We start from the raw sequence: 23,498 nt of genomic DNA, 5'->3' as shown, positions 1-23,498 counted from the left end.
TCAGGTGTACATGGCTCCATGCAGATCTTCCAGCCGCTGTTCTTGCTGCTTCCTCCTTGCCTAAAACAAACGAGAGAGTGGATCAGAGAGACATTTATCTGGTATAAAGAAATGGTAAGGTACAAACCGTTCCCTTTACTGTTTGTGCAGAGAGGGTACCTTGTCCTTTTTGTATTCCTCGTACTCCGGGCTGTCTGTGGGAAGCTCATCTCTGCACAGGGGACAGGAGTTGGTCTGTGGGGCAGGAGGAGACAAGTTCTCAAACATATTATCACAGTGGGGGCTTCCTAAAAGGACACCATTTCCATGGACATGTCACACATATACAGGAGAGAGGGTAACCAGCAGCACGAGAGACTGCAAATAACAAGGATCACCTTTGGAAACCCATTGCTGATATCCGCTGGGTTTACATCTGGAGCAGAATGCTTGGTTGTATAGCGAGAGGTATTAGCAGTAGACAAAGGGAAGAGCTCACGCCGTTGTACAGAGCACTGGTGAGACCTCACTTGGAGTATTGTGTACAGGACTGGAGACCGGATCTCCAGAAGGATATAGAAATGTTGGAGAAAGTGCAGAAAAGGGCTACTAAAATGGTTTATGGATTACAGGATAAAACTTACCAGGACAGGTTACAGGATATATATAGCCTGGAAGAAAGACGTGACAGGGGGGATATGATAGCAAAATTTAAATACTTAAAGGGAATCAACAAGATAAAGGAAGAGAATAGCCATCCAGCAGAAGTGGTAGATGTTAATACAGTAAAGACGTTTAAGCAAGCATGGGATAGGCATAAGGCTAAATTAGATATAAAATAAGGCCAGGGATTAAGGAAAGTATTCAGAGGTTGGGCAGACTAGACTGGTCGAATGGTTCTTATCTGCTGTCACTTTCTATATTTCTATGAATACGTAATATCATATTCTCTAAACCCGAAAATGTCTTTAGCAGTGTAATCCATGATAGCCAAAGAATATTCCAATCTCCATATTAAGACAACGTTACCTTTACAATATGCAACTGCAGGGATCACAAATAACGCACAACATGTTTTAGGAGATGATTCGAGTGAACGATGCTTTTAACCCTAAAAATGATACCCATTAAGATTATGGCTGTGCTGGTGTGTTGGTAAGCTATGGGTTAATCATTGGACTGTCAACTGATCAATATCCAATATGTCATACCTAACAACATCCCAAACAGCCAGTGGCACAGCAGCTGCGGTCAGCAGAGCGTTTTAGAGAGAACAGCAGGTGGCGGAAGAGTTAATAACAGGATTTGTAGCAGGGAAATGAAATAAATAAAGGGAAAATCAACACAATAAGAAGAGCAGACAATAAAAAGGGAATAACATAAGGAATTGGTAATTTAATAATTTAGTGTAATAACATACTATGAACGGACTAGGTGGGGAAAATAAATTGCATTAAAATATACGTGTATATATGGTACAACACACATCCAGATGACAAACAAAGTCATACGTGCCTTTGTTTGGATCACCATGACAACCCTCTTTCACATTTAACACCTTAGTTTCCAGGGTGCAGTTTCGAGGTCACAACATGGATCTAAGGCAATGCATTACCTTTCCAAGCCAAGGCAGGATGCAGGCAGAGTGAAAGAGGTGCTCACAGGGTAATCGACGGACAGTCTCGCCCTCCTCGAATTCTATCAGGCACACAGGACACTTAAGAACAGTATCTGCAATGATTAGGGATCACGTGGTTCATTTAAATCCCTGGCTTAATGCCCATCTTTCACTGGATCAACCTTCAAAGCTACCTACTTACCTGCCTGCTCTGGTGTTATAGTAACCCTGGGCAAACGTTCCACTACTTGTTTGGAAGCTGGGGGTGGGAGTCGCTGATCCCACTCCGTAAAGTCTAAACCTCCAAGGTCAATATCCATCCCGCTGAGGAGACTCCTTCGGAAAAGAACAGCTGTTAGCATCTGTACCTGAAAGTATGGTACCCTTAATATGACATATACCAAGTCAGGAGATCAGTGATACAACACAGCCAACACTGTCTAAACCTATAATCTGTGGTTAAAATATCTGATACAATCCCAGCACTCACCGAGCTTCTTCTTTCAATCTAATGCCTAACATTTCCAATGTTACTGAAAGGGTGGTGGATAAGCGGAACAGACTCCCGGTAGAGGAGGTAGAAATGTATAGTTATGGAATTTAACAATGACTAGGATAGACATATAACTATCCTGAATATATGACCAGATCAAGGACTGTGGCAAGTGATTCTTATCTGCCGTCAAGTTTGATGTCAACAATCCTGATGATCTGCAATCAGGAGATCATGCTGCTTAGGCTACAAGCCCTGAGATTTACTGGAGCAAGGAGATCATCCTATGAACCAGGCACTGTCCGAGCCGGCCCTGACCACCTGCGGTCTCTCTGAACATGAGCTGCACACCTAACGCTGCTTGGCGTGGTGTAGATGGGAGAACACACCAACCTTGCCAACTCTAGAAGGGCATTCTGACGATACTGCTCCTCGGGCACCGTCGGTTCACAGTTATGTTCTTCAAAGTAGGAAGCCATGGAGAGAAGCGGCACCTGAAAGTAAAGCACATGTTAAGACCCTTGATACTTGAAAAAACACAACTCACTAGGATACTATAGAGTTTTAGCAGCCATGAATTTCATATAAAGTCATTTAAACACAAATAATAAATGTACAGAATGAATCAGGTAAGATACATAATATTTCAATTTCTATATATATTCCACCCCTGTCTGTTCATATTGGTATAACCCTTTGCAAAACGTAACAATTAATAACATTTACTGGAGAAGTTTCTATGAGAATGCAAGCAGGAAACTCACTACGGTGTTGAATGACAAAGCTGCTTCATCACGTGATCACCATTCTCGGCATCTCAGCCAATCACCGCATACGAAGACGGAGCTGCAACCCAATCACTAGCTTTGAGATGACAGATTGACATTTGAACCCGGAAGTGAGTGGCTCGCTGCATTGACTAACCAATCGCAAAGTTCAGCGATGTGTAGGCGTGGTTTGGATTGGTAAACAGGCTAGGTTATGATATTTCCTGATTTCCTGGAACAGGCTTGTGATCGCAGATTAATCGATTAACCTCTGTCTCAAAAGCCGCTGGTTATTCCTTCCTTCCTTCCTTGAAATACACGCCGCACACATATATATAACAAACGGCAAAGCATTTTTATACTAAATACTATAATATATATATATATATACACACACATTATATATATATTTATTATATTCTATGTGTATATCTATATTATTGTAGACTCGGATAATAAAACTACCCTTTGCATTGTGTTTGTTATTATCGTGCAGTATGGCCCTTGGTTGGTCAGCCCTGTGCACAGAAGGGTATTTTATTTTGGGACATTTAATCTAACCCAGGCCACCTACGATGCGGGGCAAAACTGCCACCTGTGCAAGGCCCAGGCCTGCCTCTGGCAGCTGACCCCATCATATAGACAAAATCAGGCAACTGCACAGAGCGGGGCTGGTCAGGCTTCTCTTCTAAAGGGCCCAGCAGCATTATGAAGAACAGAAATACAGGAGCTTTTTAAAATGTTCTTTAGCTGGAAGCCATTGGCTGTTTGAAATAATCATTTGCACGCGGTGGGTACGGGAATTCTAAGGCCAAGCTTCTGCCGTTCCCAGTGTGCTCATACCCCTCTATTTTCCTCCATTATCACTTTAATGTGGTTGTACCTTCAGTATTGTTCTCACTTCCTCTCTTCTCCCAATCACTTTGTTCCATTCCCGATCTTCATGAATTCACTCATTCATCCCTCTCTCCATGTCATACATTCTTCCTGTACTCATCGTTCTTGCCTATTATTCTTTGTCGCCCTAGCAGCACCGACACAGAAGTGGCATTCACTGTGGGCTGGGCACGTAGCCCATGAGAAGGGCTGAGTGGCAATAACAATTAGTGCGCAGATAGCTTGGGGCAGACAGACGATGACACAGAAATAACAAGCAGCCCAGAGAAGTACAGTGCTAACGTTGACAGTTTAGAAAGACGAAGTCACAGATCGAATACATAGCCCTTTACTGACCCAAAATACTTAGAAATCCCCGCCGTGACATGAACAAAACAGGATGTGTTTAAGCACTTTAAATATCACACCACACCGGTGTTCCTAGCATTTATTTACATAATGCTCATATTTACCGAACCCTGATGTCCCCAGAGAGACCATCTGCAAAAACTACGAGAACCCAAAATACCAGGGAAAGGCAGGCCTTCTTCTCCGTCTCCGGTTCCTTGCCTTTATTTACACAACATTCATATTTACAGAACCCTGGTGCCCCCCGCGAGACCATTTTTAGAGCTTCTTGATCCAAGGAGAAATCTGATAACCTTTTGGAGCCAAGAAGGAACTCTTTCCCCCCTTGTGTATCAAAAACAGGAAGTATACGTAAAAGGGTTGAACTTGATGGATTTAGTAATTTAGGTTGGGGAAAAAAATCTGCAACAAAAAACACTGCAAGAACCAAAAATACCAGGGGGAAAAGGAGGCGTTCTCGGTCTATGGTCCCCTCTCATACAAAAGCCCCCTTTAGCCGCGTTAGCAGTCATTTCCACCTCTTGACTCCACTTCACCTCCCGTATTCCAGACTCCCACCAGGACTACCATGAAATCCAGGGGATAATATGAACTTCTGTTATGACACGCGTGTTTAATTTAGAACCAAAGTTCAAAAAAATAAAAAGAGTACGTGTAAATAATGCATACCCACTTTTTAATTGTCCACAAATAAGGAAATTGTTTTATTCTAAAAACTTCACAGTACATTACGACCTTGACAAGGCATCAAGATGACCTCTAGAAATCAAAAGGCATAATAGCCGGACAATAGTGAGTCTCCCTGACCCTAAACTGCCTGCTGTTATAAATTAATGTAGCGATCCCACCATAGTTTGGGACTCCTACGGTAGCTTTATTTACCTTGTGCCTAATCCCATAGTTTAATTTTTTTTTATTTTGATCCCTACCCCTTTTCTAACTTTGTACTCTCATTATTCTATATATATAATATTTATTAGAAAGTTACACACAGGTTATGCATCATTTTATTTATTTTTTCTCCTCCTGATTTAAATTGCAATACTCCACACTAGTCATCAATACATTTTTTTTTTTTTAATTTCTGATGATATGACTATGAATGGGACAGAAGGACCATCTCATTCACTCTGACATATCCTTATGTATAAGAATTTCCCGAAAACCCCAAGGTGTTGGTGAGAACCAGTTTAAGGATTAAGAGGATCCAAGTCATGATAGTTAGTAAGGAGATGAGATGGTGATGTAGCCCGAATGCACTTGTCCGCGTCCTTTGTCTTGCACGAGCAGTAAAAAGGCTTTCTTACATTACGCTGTTGCAATACTAGGGCCCGTCCCATTGCCCGCTCCATGAAGGCGCTGAGCAGCACTTAACTCTAAGGATGAACAAACATTCTATACATTATCTTCAGAGGCAGACAAGAAGCAAAGTTCCTCAAGTCAATGGTAAAACAAATGTGTAGAGTCCTGCAGACAGACATGTTCCGCTCATACAGAGAGTATATTTGTTACACGTCATTTAGCAGTGGTCGCGGGTATGGTTTGTCTTGGCTTCTGGTGGTCTTGGGGTGGACTGAATCAGTTGGGGTCTTTTTCCATAGCTTGCTCAGGTGAGCTTCCACCTCCACCAAACAGAATCACGATAACGATGATGAGTATAACCACCACAAGTAGAACTATTCCTCCAGAGATCACACACCAACGCCATTTCTGCCATCTTGTGTGACGTTCCACCGTCTTGGACGTCTTCTGGAATTTGTTGGCCTGGTGAAGTAGACGGTAGTTAGTAGTAGTCAGCAATATACATACGAACAAAGATATACATGTATTTATACTTGCGACACATGCCTTACATTGGATGATGTAACTCCACTCAACTTCGACTGTACCCCAGTCCCTACTTTTCATTATTTTCTACTATAATGTATTGTATATGGGCAAACCTGACGGCTGCCTTGGGTCCTGAGCTGGTGGTCCCACCACCGCATGGTTCTTCACTCTACTAGCAAGTTCTCCTCCCCGTCAGGCACCATCAAGGTTACACTCCTGGTGATCACAACTTTAAGGGTTATAAAGACTTCACTCACACAGTTTAGGTTACATATTAAAAAGTAACTCTGATACCCTACCTAAAGAGAGTTAGGAGTATGAAAAGTAGTCTCGTCACTGAAGAAACCAATGGAATCTTGTTGCAATCAGTTGCTACATGACGCGAACATGTTTTGAAACTTTAGAATTTTTTTTTTTCATTATTAAAAGAGGAAATATATGATATGTCTGGAAGAAGAAGGGGACAGATGCCAAACCACACAGGAAGCTTTCCTGAAACAGCAAACTAAAGAGGGCCACCATAGTATTTTATTTATTTCTTTTCAGGATTATTAATGCAAACACTGTTTCCACGTATAATGACGACGAGGACACCTGTTCCCAATGTATTCCCCACTAGACACCGGACCAACAATTTGCGTCAGCAGACAACAGGTCTAGCAGGTTTGGAAGCAAACATCGAAGAAGGAAATGCAAATCTTGCCTAATATTCGGGCTGCCGCTAGAAACTATATTATAAAGGAGAAAAAATTAACAAGGGGTTCACAGAATCGAGTGGCACAGGGTAGGAGCCGCAGAAGAAGGCGGTAACAAGATCCTTGTTCTCATGGTCACTTTCTTCTGGTCCTACTAACGCTATTGACTCCATGTCCTCGTCTTTCTGATGCCATCTGATTAAAGTCCCCGACTTACACTGCTGTCTGTGTTCTTGTTCTCTGTTAATACATTTTCTGCGGCCCCCATCTACACTTTGTCTTTAGTGCCGGGGTGACTTTTCACCATGAAGCACGTGGTTCTTCTGGTTAGCACCGTGTATCCAATGGCCATCATATCAGAGAAGGTGAGAACCCAGATATTGACAAAAGAGGAAAAAAAGGCTACAAAGCACTTTTAGAACCCTAAGAATTGCTTACGAGAATAATTATTAGAATTATTAGTCTTGTTGGTTCCCGACGTAATTGTCACAGATAGCATACTATTGTCGTGGTGCTGAACGGACAAGTGGAGTTTGGGCCGCCTGGAGTCTGTTGCAAATTTGTTTTAGAAAAAATATAAATATATTGTCTCAAATCCTATTTAAAGGTTTTTACCCCCCCTCCCCCGTGACTTTTTATTTTTTTTAATTTATGAATATTAAACGGTGAGGGTTTGATGTTGAAACATACCAAATTAAGTAGATCTGCAGATCTGCCTTCCAGCTCCGATAACTTTCCTTCTCTCTCGATGACCTTTTCAACATTATCTTTCATCAATACTTTCACCTCGTCCGCCTGCCGTTGGCACATCTCCAGGTCCTGGGTTGACTTGGTCTGAAACAAGGAAATAATAATATAAATAATAATAAATAATAATAATAATAATAATAAATAATAATAATTACAACAATGATAATGAATTAGATTAAAGTTAGAGGGAGGTAAAAGGGTCGTAGAATAAATCTCCAGTTACAGTAGTTCAGACAGGTTACAGTAATGACTACATGGGCCACAAAACCCACGGCATGTGTACAATGGGGAAAGGTATCTTAACTAACTGTCCTCAGGAACTACACATTTATTCCTCCCCATTAACATATCTCTGCCTTACTGTTAAGTCACCTATGTCTGTGAATGTTCATGACAAAGTATTAGCTTCTACGTTCCTATATGCCAAACAACATGATGTAATACCCCGAATAATATACATCATAATGAAGTTTGTTGTCTAAACAGGGCGTCTGAAGAAGACCAGGATCCGGTGCTCCTAGGATGAGCCACGGCCCTGGAAATCCAGGTAGCGGTTATGCAAAATACAGCATCACGTGCAAAGATGAAACATCGAGCTTAGCATCTGCGTTTAAAACTGCGATTCCCTCTCCTTCCCTCTGAAGGTTTATTTGGATAAAAACAACAATAAAACATTTAAGAAGCATTTTTCTGTTTCTATGGAAACGACATATCATGTCCCACTTTTCGTATCACATGACAATTAAACATTCCCAGCCAAAAAAACTATAATTTACATAAAATGTTATTTCATTAAATGATTCCTTTCTGGGAAGGGTTTGGGTATTTAATAGGAAATACGTTTCTAACGCTGCATTTAGTTAGTGATCACCAGTAAGTGACGGGACCTTTAAACGGCGCGATCCGAGCTCTAATGCTTTAAGACATTCGGCCGTAACGCAGGCGGTAGGAACCTTTGACTTTGCTCAAGTTACAATAACATGGCAGCTTCTACTACGAACGGACCCAGATCACCTCCGCAGCCTGCTAGGACTCGTTCGCTGTATGCGTTACGAGAACGCGTGCTATTGCTTAACGCGACATCAATAACCACGCGATCCGCTGCAAAGGTGCAATTAATCCAGGGATCGCAGATCAGAAACATTAACTCTTTGTTCTCTGAATGCCCCTGTCTGTACCCGTGCTGCGCCGATCTCACCATAAGTGGGTTTGATTAGAACGGATCCACACGCCGCTGGTTTCTTATGAGTGATAATTTGTTGAAGTCACGCGACATAATGTTTACCGTCACTGCGTGTCATGGCGCCAGCGGGTGGATATTCCCAGTTTACGGACTTTGGAGTCTTGAATGGGCAGCTCCCAAGCTTCTGGTGGCCCACTGGCTAATGCCAAGCAGCTTTGAAGCGGCTGCCACACTCCGCATGGTTTACTGAATACATTACACATTACAAAGGGCAGTCCCTGGAAAATTTCTCCATAAGCAGGGCTGCACCTGCCCTACCTAAAGATCTACCTATTTAACTATGCATTATACAGGGCCACCCAAGCTCTTCCTACAGCAGAACTTCACTGGAGTTGGCAATGCATTGTTATTATGTATCAATTTATATAGCACCATCATATTCCACAGCGCTGTACAATGGGTCCGCAGGACACAACAAGTAGCGCATCACATAACAATTTAGATTAACGGAAACAAAAGGTAAGGCGGGATCTGCTCAAAAAAGCTTACAATCTTTATGTAAAGTGAAGCTGGCGGATTGGAACCCCAACCCACTGACAACACCATTTAGTGAATAAAGCCCTATTCAGAATAGGACAGCATTCTATAGATGTATACAGGGAGGAATATACCAGCTGTGCCGATCTGCCTGCCAGCAGATTGTATCTGAAAGTGAAACTAGCCAGAAACAACATTAAGGTTATGGGGCGAATAGAGACATTCAGCTTTCAACGAACGCCCGAAGGTCTGGGGGCGCTAGCGGCTGGCTGAAGGTGATAGGAGTTGCGGGGCCGCAGGGGATCACCGCGATCGGAGAGGTTTGTTACTCACCATGGTGAGCGTTGAGCGGATCCGAGCGGGCGGCGCGGGTAGAAGCGTGCGAGGCGGCGTCCTGCCGGTCACTGAGCGCCGGGCACATACATTGTGGCGAGTGGTTTGGATCGTCTCCCGGTGCTGCCCGCCCCGCAGGTCTCACACCGCCCCTGCTTCCTCTTCTCACTTCTTGCGGGGCTCGGTTTCTCTTCCTCTGCGTTGTCTCTTTCTAGATCTCTTGTTTACTCCAGGACCGTCTCAGAGTCCCAGCTGCTTCTGGCTGGCAGAGTCAGGATCAGTCCCACCCCCTACCAATCAGCCAGGGGCAGCTGGAGGAGAGAGCCCCGGTACTGGGAATGGGGAGAGGAAATCCTTCCACACCTAGAAAGTCATGCAACTCAATGCGTGATCTCCAGCCCCAGCCTCTCACTCCGGCTAAGGGCCACTCTCACCAACACTAACTTACAATGTAAAATTCGCAACGGCATACCCCCCAAGTGTCCCTCTTTGGAACGGACAGTCCCTCTTCTCCAGTATCCAAGAATGTTTGCTGGATATGAATGTATCACAGTCTTCTACAACCCTAAATGGTGTAATAATGTGTACAGAAACAACAGAAAATGTGTCATATATATATATATATAATGTAAATAAAATATGCCTCGGTGACTTTGCGGCCATTAGAACTGTTGGGAGGTGTGGAGAATTTTTTTCCGGACCCGATGGAGCTCGTAAGTCGTAACTTATCTCCCGTCTACTTTGATTTACCGCATGGCTGAAAGCTGCCACCGACATATATATATATATATATATATATATATATATATATATATATATATATACCGTATAATACAAATGTTTTGAGGCCACTAAGACCCCTTCCCCAACGAGTCGCCCCTCATTACTACTTTTAGGGCTGCAAGAACATTGTGATCCTCCGAATTCTGATCTCAGAAAGAAGGCGGCATCTGGGGAGAAAGAGGGATCTGAGCCATAGAGAAGGGCGCTTGGGAGGTAAATAACCGATTAACCCTTTCCATTTAAACAGGGGCTTTTAGTAATGTCAGCTGGCGTAACAACCTTCACGTTAGTCTAATTCCCCCCCGCCACCATCCCCCATTCCTGCTTCTATTTTCAGAACTTTGCTGCCCTGCTGCTGAACTTCTCTGGAAACGTCGGCTGTCGCGCAACCTCTAGATAAGTTATAAAGCACTGGATCTGGTAACGCGGGCGCCGGGCTAACGACGACAAGCGATGTTTTCCAGACAAACACGCAGGGCCCACGTTTGGTTTCCAGGATTTGTCTGCGTGGAAGCAGGGAATTATGACGCGATAAAGCGATACGTGGAAAGGGGAAGCGGAGCGACTTATATAGAAACGTGAAAACAATGCAAGGAAAGGATGTTAAAGGCATGCCTTGGAACGCTCAGGGGTCCCCCCCCTCCAGCCTTAGGGTAAATAAGCATTTCATCACAACCATACAGTATGAAGGAGCCAATCAGCAGCAGAAAAGCACTCAAAATCAATGCGAGCGATTGCTGCGCACGCACACTCTTCATCACGCAACGTGACTGCCGCCAAGTATATCACACGCATCAATAAAAGCGTATCACACGCGAGGAGATGAGTTTGAACGGATGCATCTTCTGCATGGCAAATGGACATATATATTTGGGGCGACATCACGAATTATAAGGGACGTCAGCGTTAAAGTGCATATGATGGCTGGCCATGCCCTTTTATAACAATATCTGAACATCTCAATAATTGTTTTTCCTGCTTCAACACAGGTGATTTAGGAATATCATTATTTACTACTAGAACCAAATGGTTGCCATCATTTACACACAGGGGGAAAAAAAAAAAAAAAAAAAAAAAAGTATGAAGCTAACCCAGGGACACATTAGGGTGCATTGTGCTGATCCGGCTTACGCCTAGCGGAGTTGTGGGGAAAAAAAAAAAAGCATTGGGTGCCCTCGGTGCTTCTACAGATCCTAACCGTGCTGAGAAAACACAAAGAGTACTGTTACATTACAACATACACGAGAGAACCGGGCAAGAGCCAAGAGGTGCAAAGGGCAGTGAATGTGGAGGAGGGCGGGGGCTCTGCCCACTAAATCACAGCCTTTTCTTGATATAAAGACTCAGACCTTAATCTCGTCTTAGAGTCAAGATAACGTTATGCCTATCCCACGCATGTTTCAATTAACTCACTGCATTAGCCTCTACCTCCTCTGATGGAAGGCTGTTTCATTTATTTACCACCCCCTCTTGCTAACGTAACCTTTGATTTCTGGCCCAATCCTTGTTGATGACTGAAAATCCACATATTAAAAGAAGGCATAAGTCATGAGCGGTCTGCCATGGAAGGCTAAGGTGAGCACCGTGCAATTTATCTCTCTGATTTGAGAAACATGGGTCACAACTAGAAGCTTTCCGTGTCCTATGATTCCACCAACAGTGTTTGGAAACATTGTATGCTCCGTGTATGGCAATGTTTGCAGAAACCTTCATCAGGAAGCATCATTTGCATCATATCAGCATCAGTACTCCACCAAAGTACCTCTATGTTCTGAAGGTAAAGAGCTATTGGAATAAATCCGGCTCCAGCAGAAGTACGCCAATGGTGAACGGGGCATAAGCTAAGGAACGATTGCTAAAGGAGTCCCAGGAGGCCGCAGAACAGGGAAAGATCCCAGCATTCCAAATGAAATGGTGTAAAAAAGACATGACACGCACCAATTAAACGCATCCAAATTATTTAATAATGAATTTTATAAATAAATCCTGTAAAAATCATCAGGCTGGAAACAGAAGGAAACTCATTAAATTCATTTGTATATCCACATCTGCTGAAGAACAAGAACGTAGCAAGAAATATGTCTCACAAAAGGGCATTACACTACTTTATCACTCCTAAAAACCAGATGCATGAACTGGATTTATAAAGCGCTAAACTTCAACACCCTTCGACTAGTAGTAAGGCACCGAATGTAAATTTGGCCAGTTCAAGGGTATCATTGTTGAGCACGTTATAGACACAGCGGTAAGTAACAGGGAGCAGAACCTGGAGCTTGGTTAAATCCGCAGCTTTGCCTGCCCCCTGCGGCTTGGTGAGAGTACTGCAGATGTCCTTCGCAGGAATAATGCTGCCTCCTAGTGGATACTGTCCGAATCACCTCTATATTCCTGCACAAAAAAGGATCACATTTCCAGAGCAGAATGAATATGAATAGTTTCATTATTTTACATACGTTCAACCTGTTTGGACATACAAAACACAGAAACACTCCCAAACACCCTTATTGCCACACAAGCATGTCTGAGGCTTGTGGAATTTAACAAAATACATTGTCTGAATATTCTCGAATTACCTTTGTGATGAAGCCCACTATGCCAAAGGAAGGGTCCTTCAATTTATTAACATAGAGTGTACGTACATTAAGCCTCATTTATCCTACAGAAACTGTTGAATTAAATTCCTCTAAGTATATAGTTTTATATAACTATTTCTAACCTCTAAATCCCCATTTATGCTGCCGATTACCTCCCCATCTATAATCTGCATGTTCTGCTGCTTCTCTGGGCCTGCATGCCCTTGTAAAACTACATACATGCATGTTTCTAATATATAACTTTACGTTTAATATTGATCAACTAAACAGTGTTTACTTAACACAAGGTAGATATGGCTGTACAACTGTTTATGGCTGCGCTCAAGCTATTGGGACAAACTAATACAGGCATATTTTTATCAATTATATCAATCCTACCCATAAAGAAGAGTATACATTTCAGAAGGATTAGTCCAATTATTGCTTCATGGAAACCCAGCAGATGAATGCATATATTTGGGGGACATTGTGTGTTTTCAGCAGGGGGATTACAGAGGAAGAGAGAGTTGGGAAATATTATGTTGGTATGACTTTAGTGGCCAGGAGAATGATCAACAGGAGAATGATCCCAACAACAACACAGATTATAATGATCATCTTCACGTTCTTCCACCAGTACTTCCTGGAAACCTTCTGCGAAGTGGTCTTAAAATGCTCAGACTAAAAGAAAGAAGACAGGAGCGCGTGTCAAAATGGTGCTTGTACTGAGGGATCAACACCATAAATTTTGGTGAAGTATGGGGTAGCAGAAACATGATCACCATCAGGAGGGTGGGAAAGAAAAATATAGGTGGTCACCCATGAGTATTTACAGGACAGACACTAAAAACAGGCAATAATCAATTAGAAACTAGACCGGAAATGTTAGGTTGCGAACTCACACTTGCTTCCAAATCCTCAGTTTTGTTCCTCAGATGGTCAAGGTTCTCTCCCCGAGCAAGAATTCGCTCCACATTTTGGGACATAATATTTTTCACACCTTCGACCTCACTCTGCAGATCCCTGACGCGCTCGCCGCCGACCGCCCCCGAGGACTCGCCCATTTCCTGTTAACAAAAGAAGCAAAAAAAATCAGAAACCTGGAACAAAGCGGTGCTTGGGGTGCGCATCGGCTTTTTCTTCAAAATAGGTGGCACTTCTGAACAATGTATGTTCTGCAAAACCACATGTCGCCCCCCTGCAAAGTAGTGTATTTGGGTTTTTTTTAGTATTTTTATGCTTCTAAAGGTAGGAGTGTAAAGTACTAACTGTGCCCGTGAACTCTAGAAGGAAAAGGGCCAAATTCAAATCAATCAGCAGAGCTGTGGCAGGGGATACCAAGGCGATGGCTGAAGACAGCACCGGTTCCAGCTTGGTAATATATGATCCCTTTAGTGCCACCCCATAGCCCTACATACAGTTTTTTTCTCCTAAGAAATCGTGCCATGCTAGGCTGGAGAAGATCCCCCGTTACTGATAACACAGAGGGGTCCTAATCACAACGAATTAGCGACATCTCTAATACATACAAGGAAGTGTGAACGGCTAGAAGATTGCAAACTACATCCCGAGTAATGAGGAAGTAATTGGGTAAGCAAGGGACCGAGTTAAATATTCTTTTTTTTTTTTCTTTATTACTTTACATCTTGTATAAATACAACAAATACACACAAAATGTTAGCAGGTTTCATAAGACAAAAATCAAAGATCGTAGATTGTAACGCATACATGACAGGGGACTTTCGTGTCGGACTTTACGGCTTCTAAAGCTTATCCACGTTTTTATCAATGTGGGTGACAGGAGGTCCGCGTGATTACAGTAAGAATGCAGCGCAACAGGACGCCGATCAAACAAACATAGATACCGACATCTAAATCGCTACTACATTTTCCGCATTCCTCAGCTTTAAAGCCGTGATGCTTTTGACTGGAGAGGGACACTAGCTAGTATGTGCTTTAATAAATACAACAAAAAGGTCTAATTTTTTTGTGGTGCCCCGTTGAAGGTCTCCCTGGTGCACTTTAATATTCTTTTATTAAGTTGGCTAACTCGTTGCCATTATTATCAACATATATTGAAGACGCTGTTGATATAAGTTTTTTAGGTGCTTTTTTGCTGAAGCGGGTGGAACAGGTATCAATCCAGCCAGCGGAGCACCCTAAACAAGGCGCAAGACGTCACACTCGTCCCACGGCCCCGTCATCTCTGCAGCGTCCGTCCGACACAGGAGTGACAGAATGTACAATAGTGTGACAGCGTCCACGAAAAGAATGCTATAAAAAGGCACAACATAGAGGTATTTTAACTCCTTACATGTACGGGCTCAAAATGCATTGTTTTCAATGGGTTTAAGGGACCCCCATTGTCCTTAAGGGGTTAAGAGCTATTCACTGTATGAGGAACAAATTCCAGAACGCAAGGGACCATGGCTCCTTCAGAACATCAACATTTTAAGGCCAGAGTGGGCCACCAGCAGTAAATGTTTGGTGTTTTTACAGTTTTTTTCACTATAAAGGTTTAATACGTGTGTAACAAGTCTAGGGTGGATTGTTCCCTCCCAATGGATTTTATGAAAGTGACTTGCTGATTCAGGGCCACCTTCTTAACCTTTACTGCATTTGATCGTTTAGTGGTCCCTTTAAATTTACATTGTGTCCCCTTAAAATCCATGGGGAATTCTGTGATATGCATTTGCCTCTTTGCTCATCCCCCAGCTACATTTCACGCAGACATGCTTGGCAAAAACATCTCTGGCATGTTTTATACTGCCAGTCGGCTCCAGTGCTGGCTCTCCATACATTCTGGGTGGGGGTCTCACAAGGCCCCCTTGCACAGAAAGTACTCTCATTGATTTAAACTGGAGCATTTCCCTGCCACTGATTGGCTAGGTAACAAATCCAATCTGCAGCACAAAAGGTTGGACGACAGACAGGGTGGGAAAGAGATCCCCCCCCCCCCCCACTGAACAATGCATATGGATACCTGCAAACGACTTTATATACACTGAGAGTTTAGGGGGGCCACGGGTGTCCCTTTATTCCTATAAGAATACCCAGTATGTGAGACAGAACAAAAGATGTAAACCAGAAAAAAACATACACCCAGGCTCAGAGCTTTGGCATATGGTTTGATGAAAGCCTTGTGGTGTCTTGAATGTTACGTTCATAATCGCCGCTTTGCTGAAAATAATCATACAGATCCTGAGAACAGTAAGAAGGCTATGCATTTAAGGTGGGTTTATATATTTTGGGTACATATATTTTGCTGGTTTTTATTTGTAAATATGTGTTTTTAGGAGTACTGAACCCTAAAGTGTATGATTTGATAAAAGTGACAGAACAAAACAACTGTAAACTTTCTTCCCCATGCTCTCAAGCTCCTTTAGACGGTGACGCAGATACCCAGTCCACACCCCGGATTCTGCTCATAAACAAACAGGTTATTCAGTAATAATAGCTTTGTTCACCTGAGAATGGCGAAGGACCAGCCTGGCAACAAGAGAGCTGGGATGGAATTAGCAGCCATGCAAGAAAGAGGAGGGGTACCACTAGAAATAGGGCCAGAGGGGGCCAGATGAAGTTTTACCCTGGAAGAGGCTGGAATGTGGGGACAGTGGCATTATACAAAATCCTGGGGCCCCGACTCGTACGTACTCCACTGATGACAAAAATGGCTGCGCCAAGTAAATTGTGTCTCTGTTTTAAGAAGCTAATAAATGCGAGGTACAAACTTTGCACAGGAGTAAACCAGTGATGGGATGTCACGCTGTACACTCTTGGTAATAAATAGGTAATTAGCAGAGAACGTCATTAGTTACAGCTTCAAGGTGAGCAAAGAGAACCAAACCAAGAGACAGAGGTTGGCCCGGCGGTTCTGTGCCAGCAGAGGTTGGCAGATGGAAGTGCACACAATGCAGTGCCAATAACCACAAACCTGTACCCTAGTCATACAAGCTCTGGCACCGAAAGGGTTGCAGCGAACTGCTTGTTACCAGTGACGTCATCCCACGCACACACCTAATCTGTGTCCTGGAAAGTCTACAGTCTCATTGTCACCAATGGTATCGTTAACCCCCATGATCCCGGAACACAAGAACCTGTAGTGGTCTTTACAGATATACCTTTACAGAATGGGTCAGGCTCTAACATGAGGTGTAAACACATCAGTTGTGCAAGTTTCCTTTTCAGTTAAAGATCTTCATCATAAGGAACTGTCAATACTTAAACAACAGATGGGGAAATACGCATAGTTTAATTACATAACAGCACTCAACACACTGCAAACTTCAGAGCATGTCACAAGTGTAACGACACACACCTTGTCCCGCACTAACACACCCGTACTCTCTAATCTGTTGCCCAGTCACTGCAAGCCAACACACACTGGTTACCCAGCTGGTCTCCCAAAATAAACATTGGTTCCCATTGCGTGGGCAGTAAATTTGTGATTTTAGCATTATCTATTATTCTAACACCAGTACCAGTAAAGCCTTCAAGAGGCAACAGACATGCCCTCCACCAAAGGATAATTCTAAAATATGGCGCGTGTTGGGCGGCATTGATTCATGGAAACGCAGAATATCACAGCATGGAAGAACCACTCAGCCCACCGAAGCAGCGCAGGATATATTTTCCATAATCTCCATCTGGTTAAACAGGAAGTCTGGTCATCCTGCACTAACCTTCTTTATAGGACCCAACCCGCACATTCCAGATACCCTTTCGCCTGCTCAGTACCAGCACACCCATTACTATGCAACTGCCTGACACCAAACGTCAGCCATCTGGCCCCACTAGTCCAGGCCCTCACCGGTCTACCGCTTAGAATTCAGGCACTCACTATATACATTTATTAAATGTTTTGTCTCAAATACCTGCAAACAAACACATAACCAGGATACCAACAAAAAAACAACAGAACAATTGTGTCACAGAGTGTAAGCTTTAAAGAATTTAGTAGAGAATATATGCAATAAAAGTCTTTATAAACACGGCCTATTGTTACATGTAATGTCCCGGTCTGTACTGGCGCTGGGCACGGAGTAATCAGCAGGTTCCAAAGTCCACAGAACACTCAGCTCCTGCCTCTCGTTACTCAGCCTCTCACTTTATAAGTAAAGCTGCCATTTCCCTTAAACTCTAAAGTGTTTCATTTAAACTCCCGTACCCCCCCTCCCTCCCCGACTCCCCCACAATTCCTCACTTCCCATAGCGATCAACTACGAGAGAAAGAAAGCCTGTAACTCGTGTCTCTCACCCTACCCGTAGTCTTTTGATCAGTGACCCACCAACTAACTCGCCCCCCTTGGAGCCATTTCTTTTTTTTAGGGTAACCCACTTAAAGCCCAGGCACACCCTTCCCGTCTCCAGATCCGCGCTTACCGGTCTCCTGTCCATGGCTCAGCCCTATGACAAGAGCTGTCTCCCGAGCTTTTCTAAAAGACGAACAACAGTCTCTTCCGGTTCTGTGTTGTGAAACCAGCCCTGCCTGGTCTGATCGCTCCCGCCTCTTTATGCTCGGGGGCGTGGCTTAATATGTTCACCTTCTCGCAGGTATTATGGGCGGGGCTGGATACCTCTGCAGTGACACCAAAGGGGAAATCCAGCTCAGGTCCCAGAAGAAATAAACAACATTCAGGAAACTGAGTCACTAGACAACACTAATCTAAATATGTTTGGAAATATAAATATATATAAACACATATATATATATATATATATATATATATATATAGATACCGGTATATATATATTTGCATATTTCATAATGACTGACATTCTGTTTATAAATAGTTCCTATGTGAGTTACTTCTCCTTAAAGTATTCGCAGAGTACGTTAACATACATTCTTCTTTACGAAGGCAGTTAGGTTTAAGATACATCGCTAATACTAAGAAAACATAAAAAATACATAAATCAAAAGAAATACTATAGTCGCCTCCGTGCAGATGTTTGAACCTCGCTAACCCCAAATCAGTAACTGACTTATCTGTAATGCAGCCCACATTATTTCCTTTTAAAATCCAAAACAAATAAAAGTCACAAAAACTAAATCATTTTCTTAAGTTTCCCCCCACCTTCGAAAATGTACACAATATTATTAAATTTATTAAATTATTAACATTATTAAACATACATGTAGATTGCACAGATCACAGTACACAACATATCACAGGGTAAACATACATAAGAAACAAACTCTAGGTAGTAAATATGATGCCCACATGTATTTTTTCACACTCCTGGCGCGTCTGTTTTAGTGAACTACAACTCCCATCACTCTCATTAGTATTCTGTCTGAGCGTGGTTGGAGTCTACAAAAGCTCATTAACATATATAAATATATATAAACATATATATATAGATACATACATATATAAATATTTATGTCAAATGTTTGTGTTTTATTCTGCTTTGTTGTGGGAATGTGGTGTTTTACAGGGAGGGGTACCAGTGATATTACATGCCAGCCAGTTGATAGCCCAATAGATCAGTAGGCAGCATGTTGGCTCTTCTACCTTTCCTCCCGCTCTTGTTACCATAGTAACAAGCAGTCTTGGCTGCCTACTCAGTGGACCCATAAGAACGGAAAAGGCTTCCTAACTGTTTCTGTGTTGACTTTACGTGATTAATGCTTCAGAGGAACTAATACAATGCAGTTCTGCCAAGGTTTAGTTGCTTAACATACCAGTGAGAGCAATGAATGTTTTGTGTAATTTGGAACAGTACTTTTAAAGAGAGAAAAACCTTCTGTTTGGATTTTATGTCTGTAGGGGGATGCCAGTCAGCTGGAAACAGTTCCCTTGGGGTGCTAGAAGCCTAAGGACCAGCCTTGCATGATTTGCCATTAGATCAGGGCTGTACTGGCGGCCTGCCATGCACTGGTTTGTGGCCCACGCACACAGGGGGGTAGGAAATAGAGGTGGGCTGCAGCGGCCTCAGTTGCCCCCCATTGTGTGTGTATGTGTGCTAGTGTGTATGTATAAGTGCATATGTGTGTTTGTGTTCTTATTTGTGGAACTATGCTTTGGCTCAGTTCTTCTGTCTCTATTGGAAAGCAGGCGGAGAAACAAGCAGGCCCCAGACACACCTGGGCCGGGGTCTGTCACGGGGATTTTTATCCTTTTGAGACGTTCCTGTTGCTGTTTTTAATGAAGCCCTTTGAATATACTGTTTATTCTGGTAAATAATAATAGATTATGGCGGTAATACCTCACCTACCTCATTGCAGCTACTCTGAGGAGACAAAATGGTGGCACCTTAACGTGACTGGCAGTCCAGTCTCACTGCTGATTGGTCATCTCTGTGTCACATGATTATAGTTGGATTCTGTTATAACATCACACATGTTGAGTTTTGGGGATTCAATATGGAGACCTATGGCAGTGCAGCCACTAAACTGAGCATTTGCAGGTTATTTGAACACTTCAATTCTCAGATTTAGCTATGCTTTATAAGGGGCCAACCCCGGTGAGCCTCTGTTGCAAGAAGGGCTGAGGTGACCCTGCATAATGCATAACTGAGGTGTCAATAAATCTTACAGATATGCAGTATAGAGGGCCACACAAGTGTAAAAGTACACTCCAGTTGAACTGCAGCTCTCCGACAAACTGCTGCTTTAGTGGCCACATAGGGGATCTAGTTTATGACCAATAGTAGAGAGCCGCCGTCAGAGGGTACAGTCAATACAGCTGTAAAGGGTCCGGAATCCTGGGCCCCTCAAGGATCTTCACTGTCCCTACCACTCTGTGCCTATCTACCCTGCTTGTTCCAGGCACAGTGTGAAGAGGCACAGGGTGGTTTTGATGCAGAGGGGTGGATTGGGCACTGGGGGAAAGCAGAAATGTGCAGACCGTGGAGGGGAAGGAAGGCAGAGGCGCATGGACACTGGGGAGAGAGCGGAAGAGGGGGTATGGAGACTGGGGAGAGACAGCGGGAGAGGGGTATGGAGACTCAAGAGAGAGTGGAAGAGAGGTATGGATACTGTGGAGAGAGCGGCAGAGGGGTATGGACGCCGGGGAGAGAGCGGCAGAGGGGTATGAACACTGGGGAGAGAGCAGCAGAGGGGTACGGACACTGGGAGGAGAGGCAGAGGGGTATGGAGACTGGGGAGGGAGCAGCAGAGGGGTATGGACACTGGGGAGAGAGCAGCAGAGGGGTATGGACACTGGGGAGAGAGGCAGAAGGGTATGGAGACTGAGGAGGGAGCAGCAGAGGGGTATGGAGACTGGGGAGAGAGAGAGCGGGAGAGGGGTATGGACACTGGGGAGAGAGAGCGGCAGAGGGGTATGGACACTGGGGAGGGAGCGGCAGAGGGGTATGGACACTGGGGAGGGAGCGGCAGAGGGGTATGGACACTGGGGAGAGAGCGGCAGAGGGGTATGGACACTGGGGAGAGAGCGGCAGAGGGGTATGGACACTGGGGAGGAGAGGCAGGGACACTGAGAGGACAAGAAAATGGATATACATGACTGGGAAACAGAAAAGGCATCAGAGAACATGGGGGGGGGGTTGCAATGCTTATGGGGTCCCCAGGCACATACACATACATCTGGGACCCCCAGATCCTGATGGAGGCCCTGGCTTTGAGTCCGGCAACTATTTATTCTTTCAATAGTCCTAAAGCAGCAAAGACAACCAGCCAGGATTAAAGGTTCTTAATGGCACCAAAGTACTTTTTGTAAATCTTTTTTATTAGATATTTCCAGAGATAAAAAAAAATATTATACCAGATTATACAAAATGTGCAGAGAGTACACTGACAGACAATGAGGTATCACGGGGAAAGCCGCTGAAGTACGCAGCATGGTAGAAGATTACTAAACCGATGACAAGGTGTGACTTTTTGTTTGTATTCTTTTTCTCTTTTTTTCCACTTTCCTTCCTTCCTTGCATTTCCCTCCCCATCCCGCTACCTATGAACAAAATGATGAATATTTCTCCTTATGACATAATAAAAACCAAGGTTCAATATATAACATTGATCTACTGATGGGAGGAGCGGGGACAATCCCAGCTTATTAGGAACAAGTAACAAAACATCAACCAAAAGCCATAGTCTCACTTGTAATACTTTTAGTTCCTTGGTAATTGTCTTAATTATTGGAGAAATATTCAGCGGATAAAACGTTTTTTGGGAATGTGCCCAGGTCTTAGTTGGGAGATTTGGTTTTAGTTTTATTTTAAAGGCTGTAATTGGGCTCCACTGATCAAAAGGAGCAAGTAGCCAATAGAAATATATAATAAGCGATCATCGGCAAACGCTCCGATCCTGGGTTGTGTTTCGGCCGACATGAATGTTCTTGAGCTCAAGGGAGGTTGCTGTGATTCTTATAATTGGGTCAAGGGCTAAACTAAATAAAAATGGCAATAAGGGGCAAGTGCGGGCTGCCTGATTAAGGGTCCACAGACCAGGCCGTTAACTCCTATCCTAGTTGCAGGGGTGTCATATAGTTTGGACATCTGGTTCAGGAACAGTTGGCCAGAGAGCTGGAATTTTGGAATGCAGGTCAGGTGTACAGAAAGCTATACATTAAATGCATTATCAAGGTCTGTAGACAAAATATGATCACTCCGAATGGAGTGATATATAACATATATAGGCATATATGGGGTATGCCACTGCTGTTCTAACATTTATAACCGAATGGTGGCCCCATATGTGGAAGGCAAAACGGTTTGAAGTCACGCAGCTGTAATCTATTATAATTTTGATATCCTGGTTCATTAATGATGTATTAACCTCTACCGCTTTTTGCAGGGCGCGATACCGCTGAGGGCACCTCCTTTGTGGCACTGCAAAAGGCGCTGGCTGGGGAAAGCCAAAGATCCCATCACCTGCCCTCTCAGCACACATGCGGGAGTCAGAGCGTCGGGGCACCTGTCGGCAAGGTGGTCCCTCCAGAGGCACACTGGACTGCCCCCTGCTGGAGGAGCGGGGCTCATTGGGGAGATCATGGATCGCCCTCTAGCTGGCCAAAAATAAAGCTACAAAAGGCCTGTTCCTACAGATCTGTGTTTCACCGCTCCCTAGCGAAGCGTGTCGGGCATTGAAGCTGAGCGCCGGGATATGATGCCCCCTGGCATGTACACAGACCCTAATATTTCACTAATAACGAAGTTCCATGTTAACAAAGCATTTTCTCTTAATCTGCTTAAAAAAACACAAATATTAATATTATTAACTCCAAGAATACCAGAAAAAGTCCTGGAAAATATAAAATCTTCTATCGAATGATCGAACAGATCTGGCATAGGGTATTGGGACAGAATTTGGTAAATAGATCAATAGATCACTGTTTATTTTTACTTTTATTAACAAATTTGATTTACTTTTACACAAGAACAATTGAAAATAAGCAAGTTATTAATGTATATATATAAAAGTAGATAAAGTTAAAAAGTTAAATATTATTTTATTTATTTTTTCAAACATACCGGCTAGTAATATGTTAAATACGCGTGCTTTATAGCAGTAAACACACAGCTTGAGAGTTACACAATCGCATATTTTGTTGTGTACCTGTCTGTGCCTTGCTGCTACTTCCACACGCTTCGGGAGCTTGGCCAATCGGATCGCGCTAGCCTTGGTAACGACAGCGAGGCGTGGAACGCATGAGGAAGCGGTAGACGCTGTGTGCGCATGTGCGAGTAGGGAGACACGGTGGTGCCTCAGTGGCACTTTTTTGAAAGAGTTGTCTGTGTTAGCGGTG

General features: G+C 43.5%; 2 protein-coding genes across 2 annotated transcripts; both read right to left on the bottom strand.

Annotated features, from left to right (window-relative positions):
* Window positions 1-2,569, bottom strand: RNF181 (ring finger protein 181). Its single transcript, XM_089485784.1, has 5 exons — window positions 2,484-2,569; window positions 1,800-1,933; window positions 1,595-1,710; window positions 160-234; window positions 1-60 (listed from the first exon to the last, which is right to left on the bottom strand). The coding sequence occupies exons 1-5, from the start codon at window positions 2,567-2,569 to the stop codon at window positions 1-3; spliced, it is 471 nt and encodes a 156-aa protein (XP_089341910.1).
* Window positions 2,570-13,323: 10,754 nt separating this feature from the next.
* Window positions 13,324-18,183, bottom strand: LOC149300206 (vesicle-associated membrane protein 8-like). Its single transcript, XM_089485777.1, has 3 exons — window positions 18,169-18,183; window positions 13,689-13,853; window positions 13,324-13,467 (listed from the first exon to the last, which is right to left on the bottom strand). The coding sequence occupies exons 1-3, from the start codon at window positions 18,181-18,183 to the stop codon at window positions 13,324-13,326; spliced, it is 324 nt and encodes a 107-aa protein (XP_089341903.1).
* Window positions 18,184-23,498: the final 5,315 nt, after the last annotated feature.

Source organism: Sceloporus occidentalis, unplaced genomic scaffold (assembly GCF_023333645.1).
Source record: "Sceloporus occidentalis isolate IW3139 unplaced genomic scaffold, rSceOcc1.0.p SCAF_26, whole genome shotgun sequence".
In the NCBI taxonomy this organism is placed as follows: Eukaryota; Metazoa; Chordata; class Lepidosauria; order Squamata; family Phrynosomatidae; genus Sceloporus; species Sceloporus occidentalis.
The sequence above is the reverse complement of the archived record's forward strand: the minus strand, read 5'-3'. Positions and strand labels throughout refer to the sequence as shown.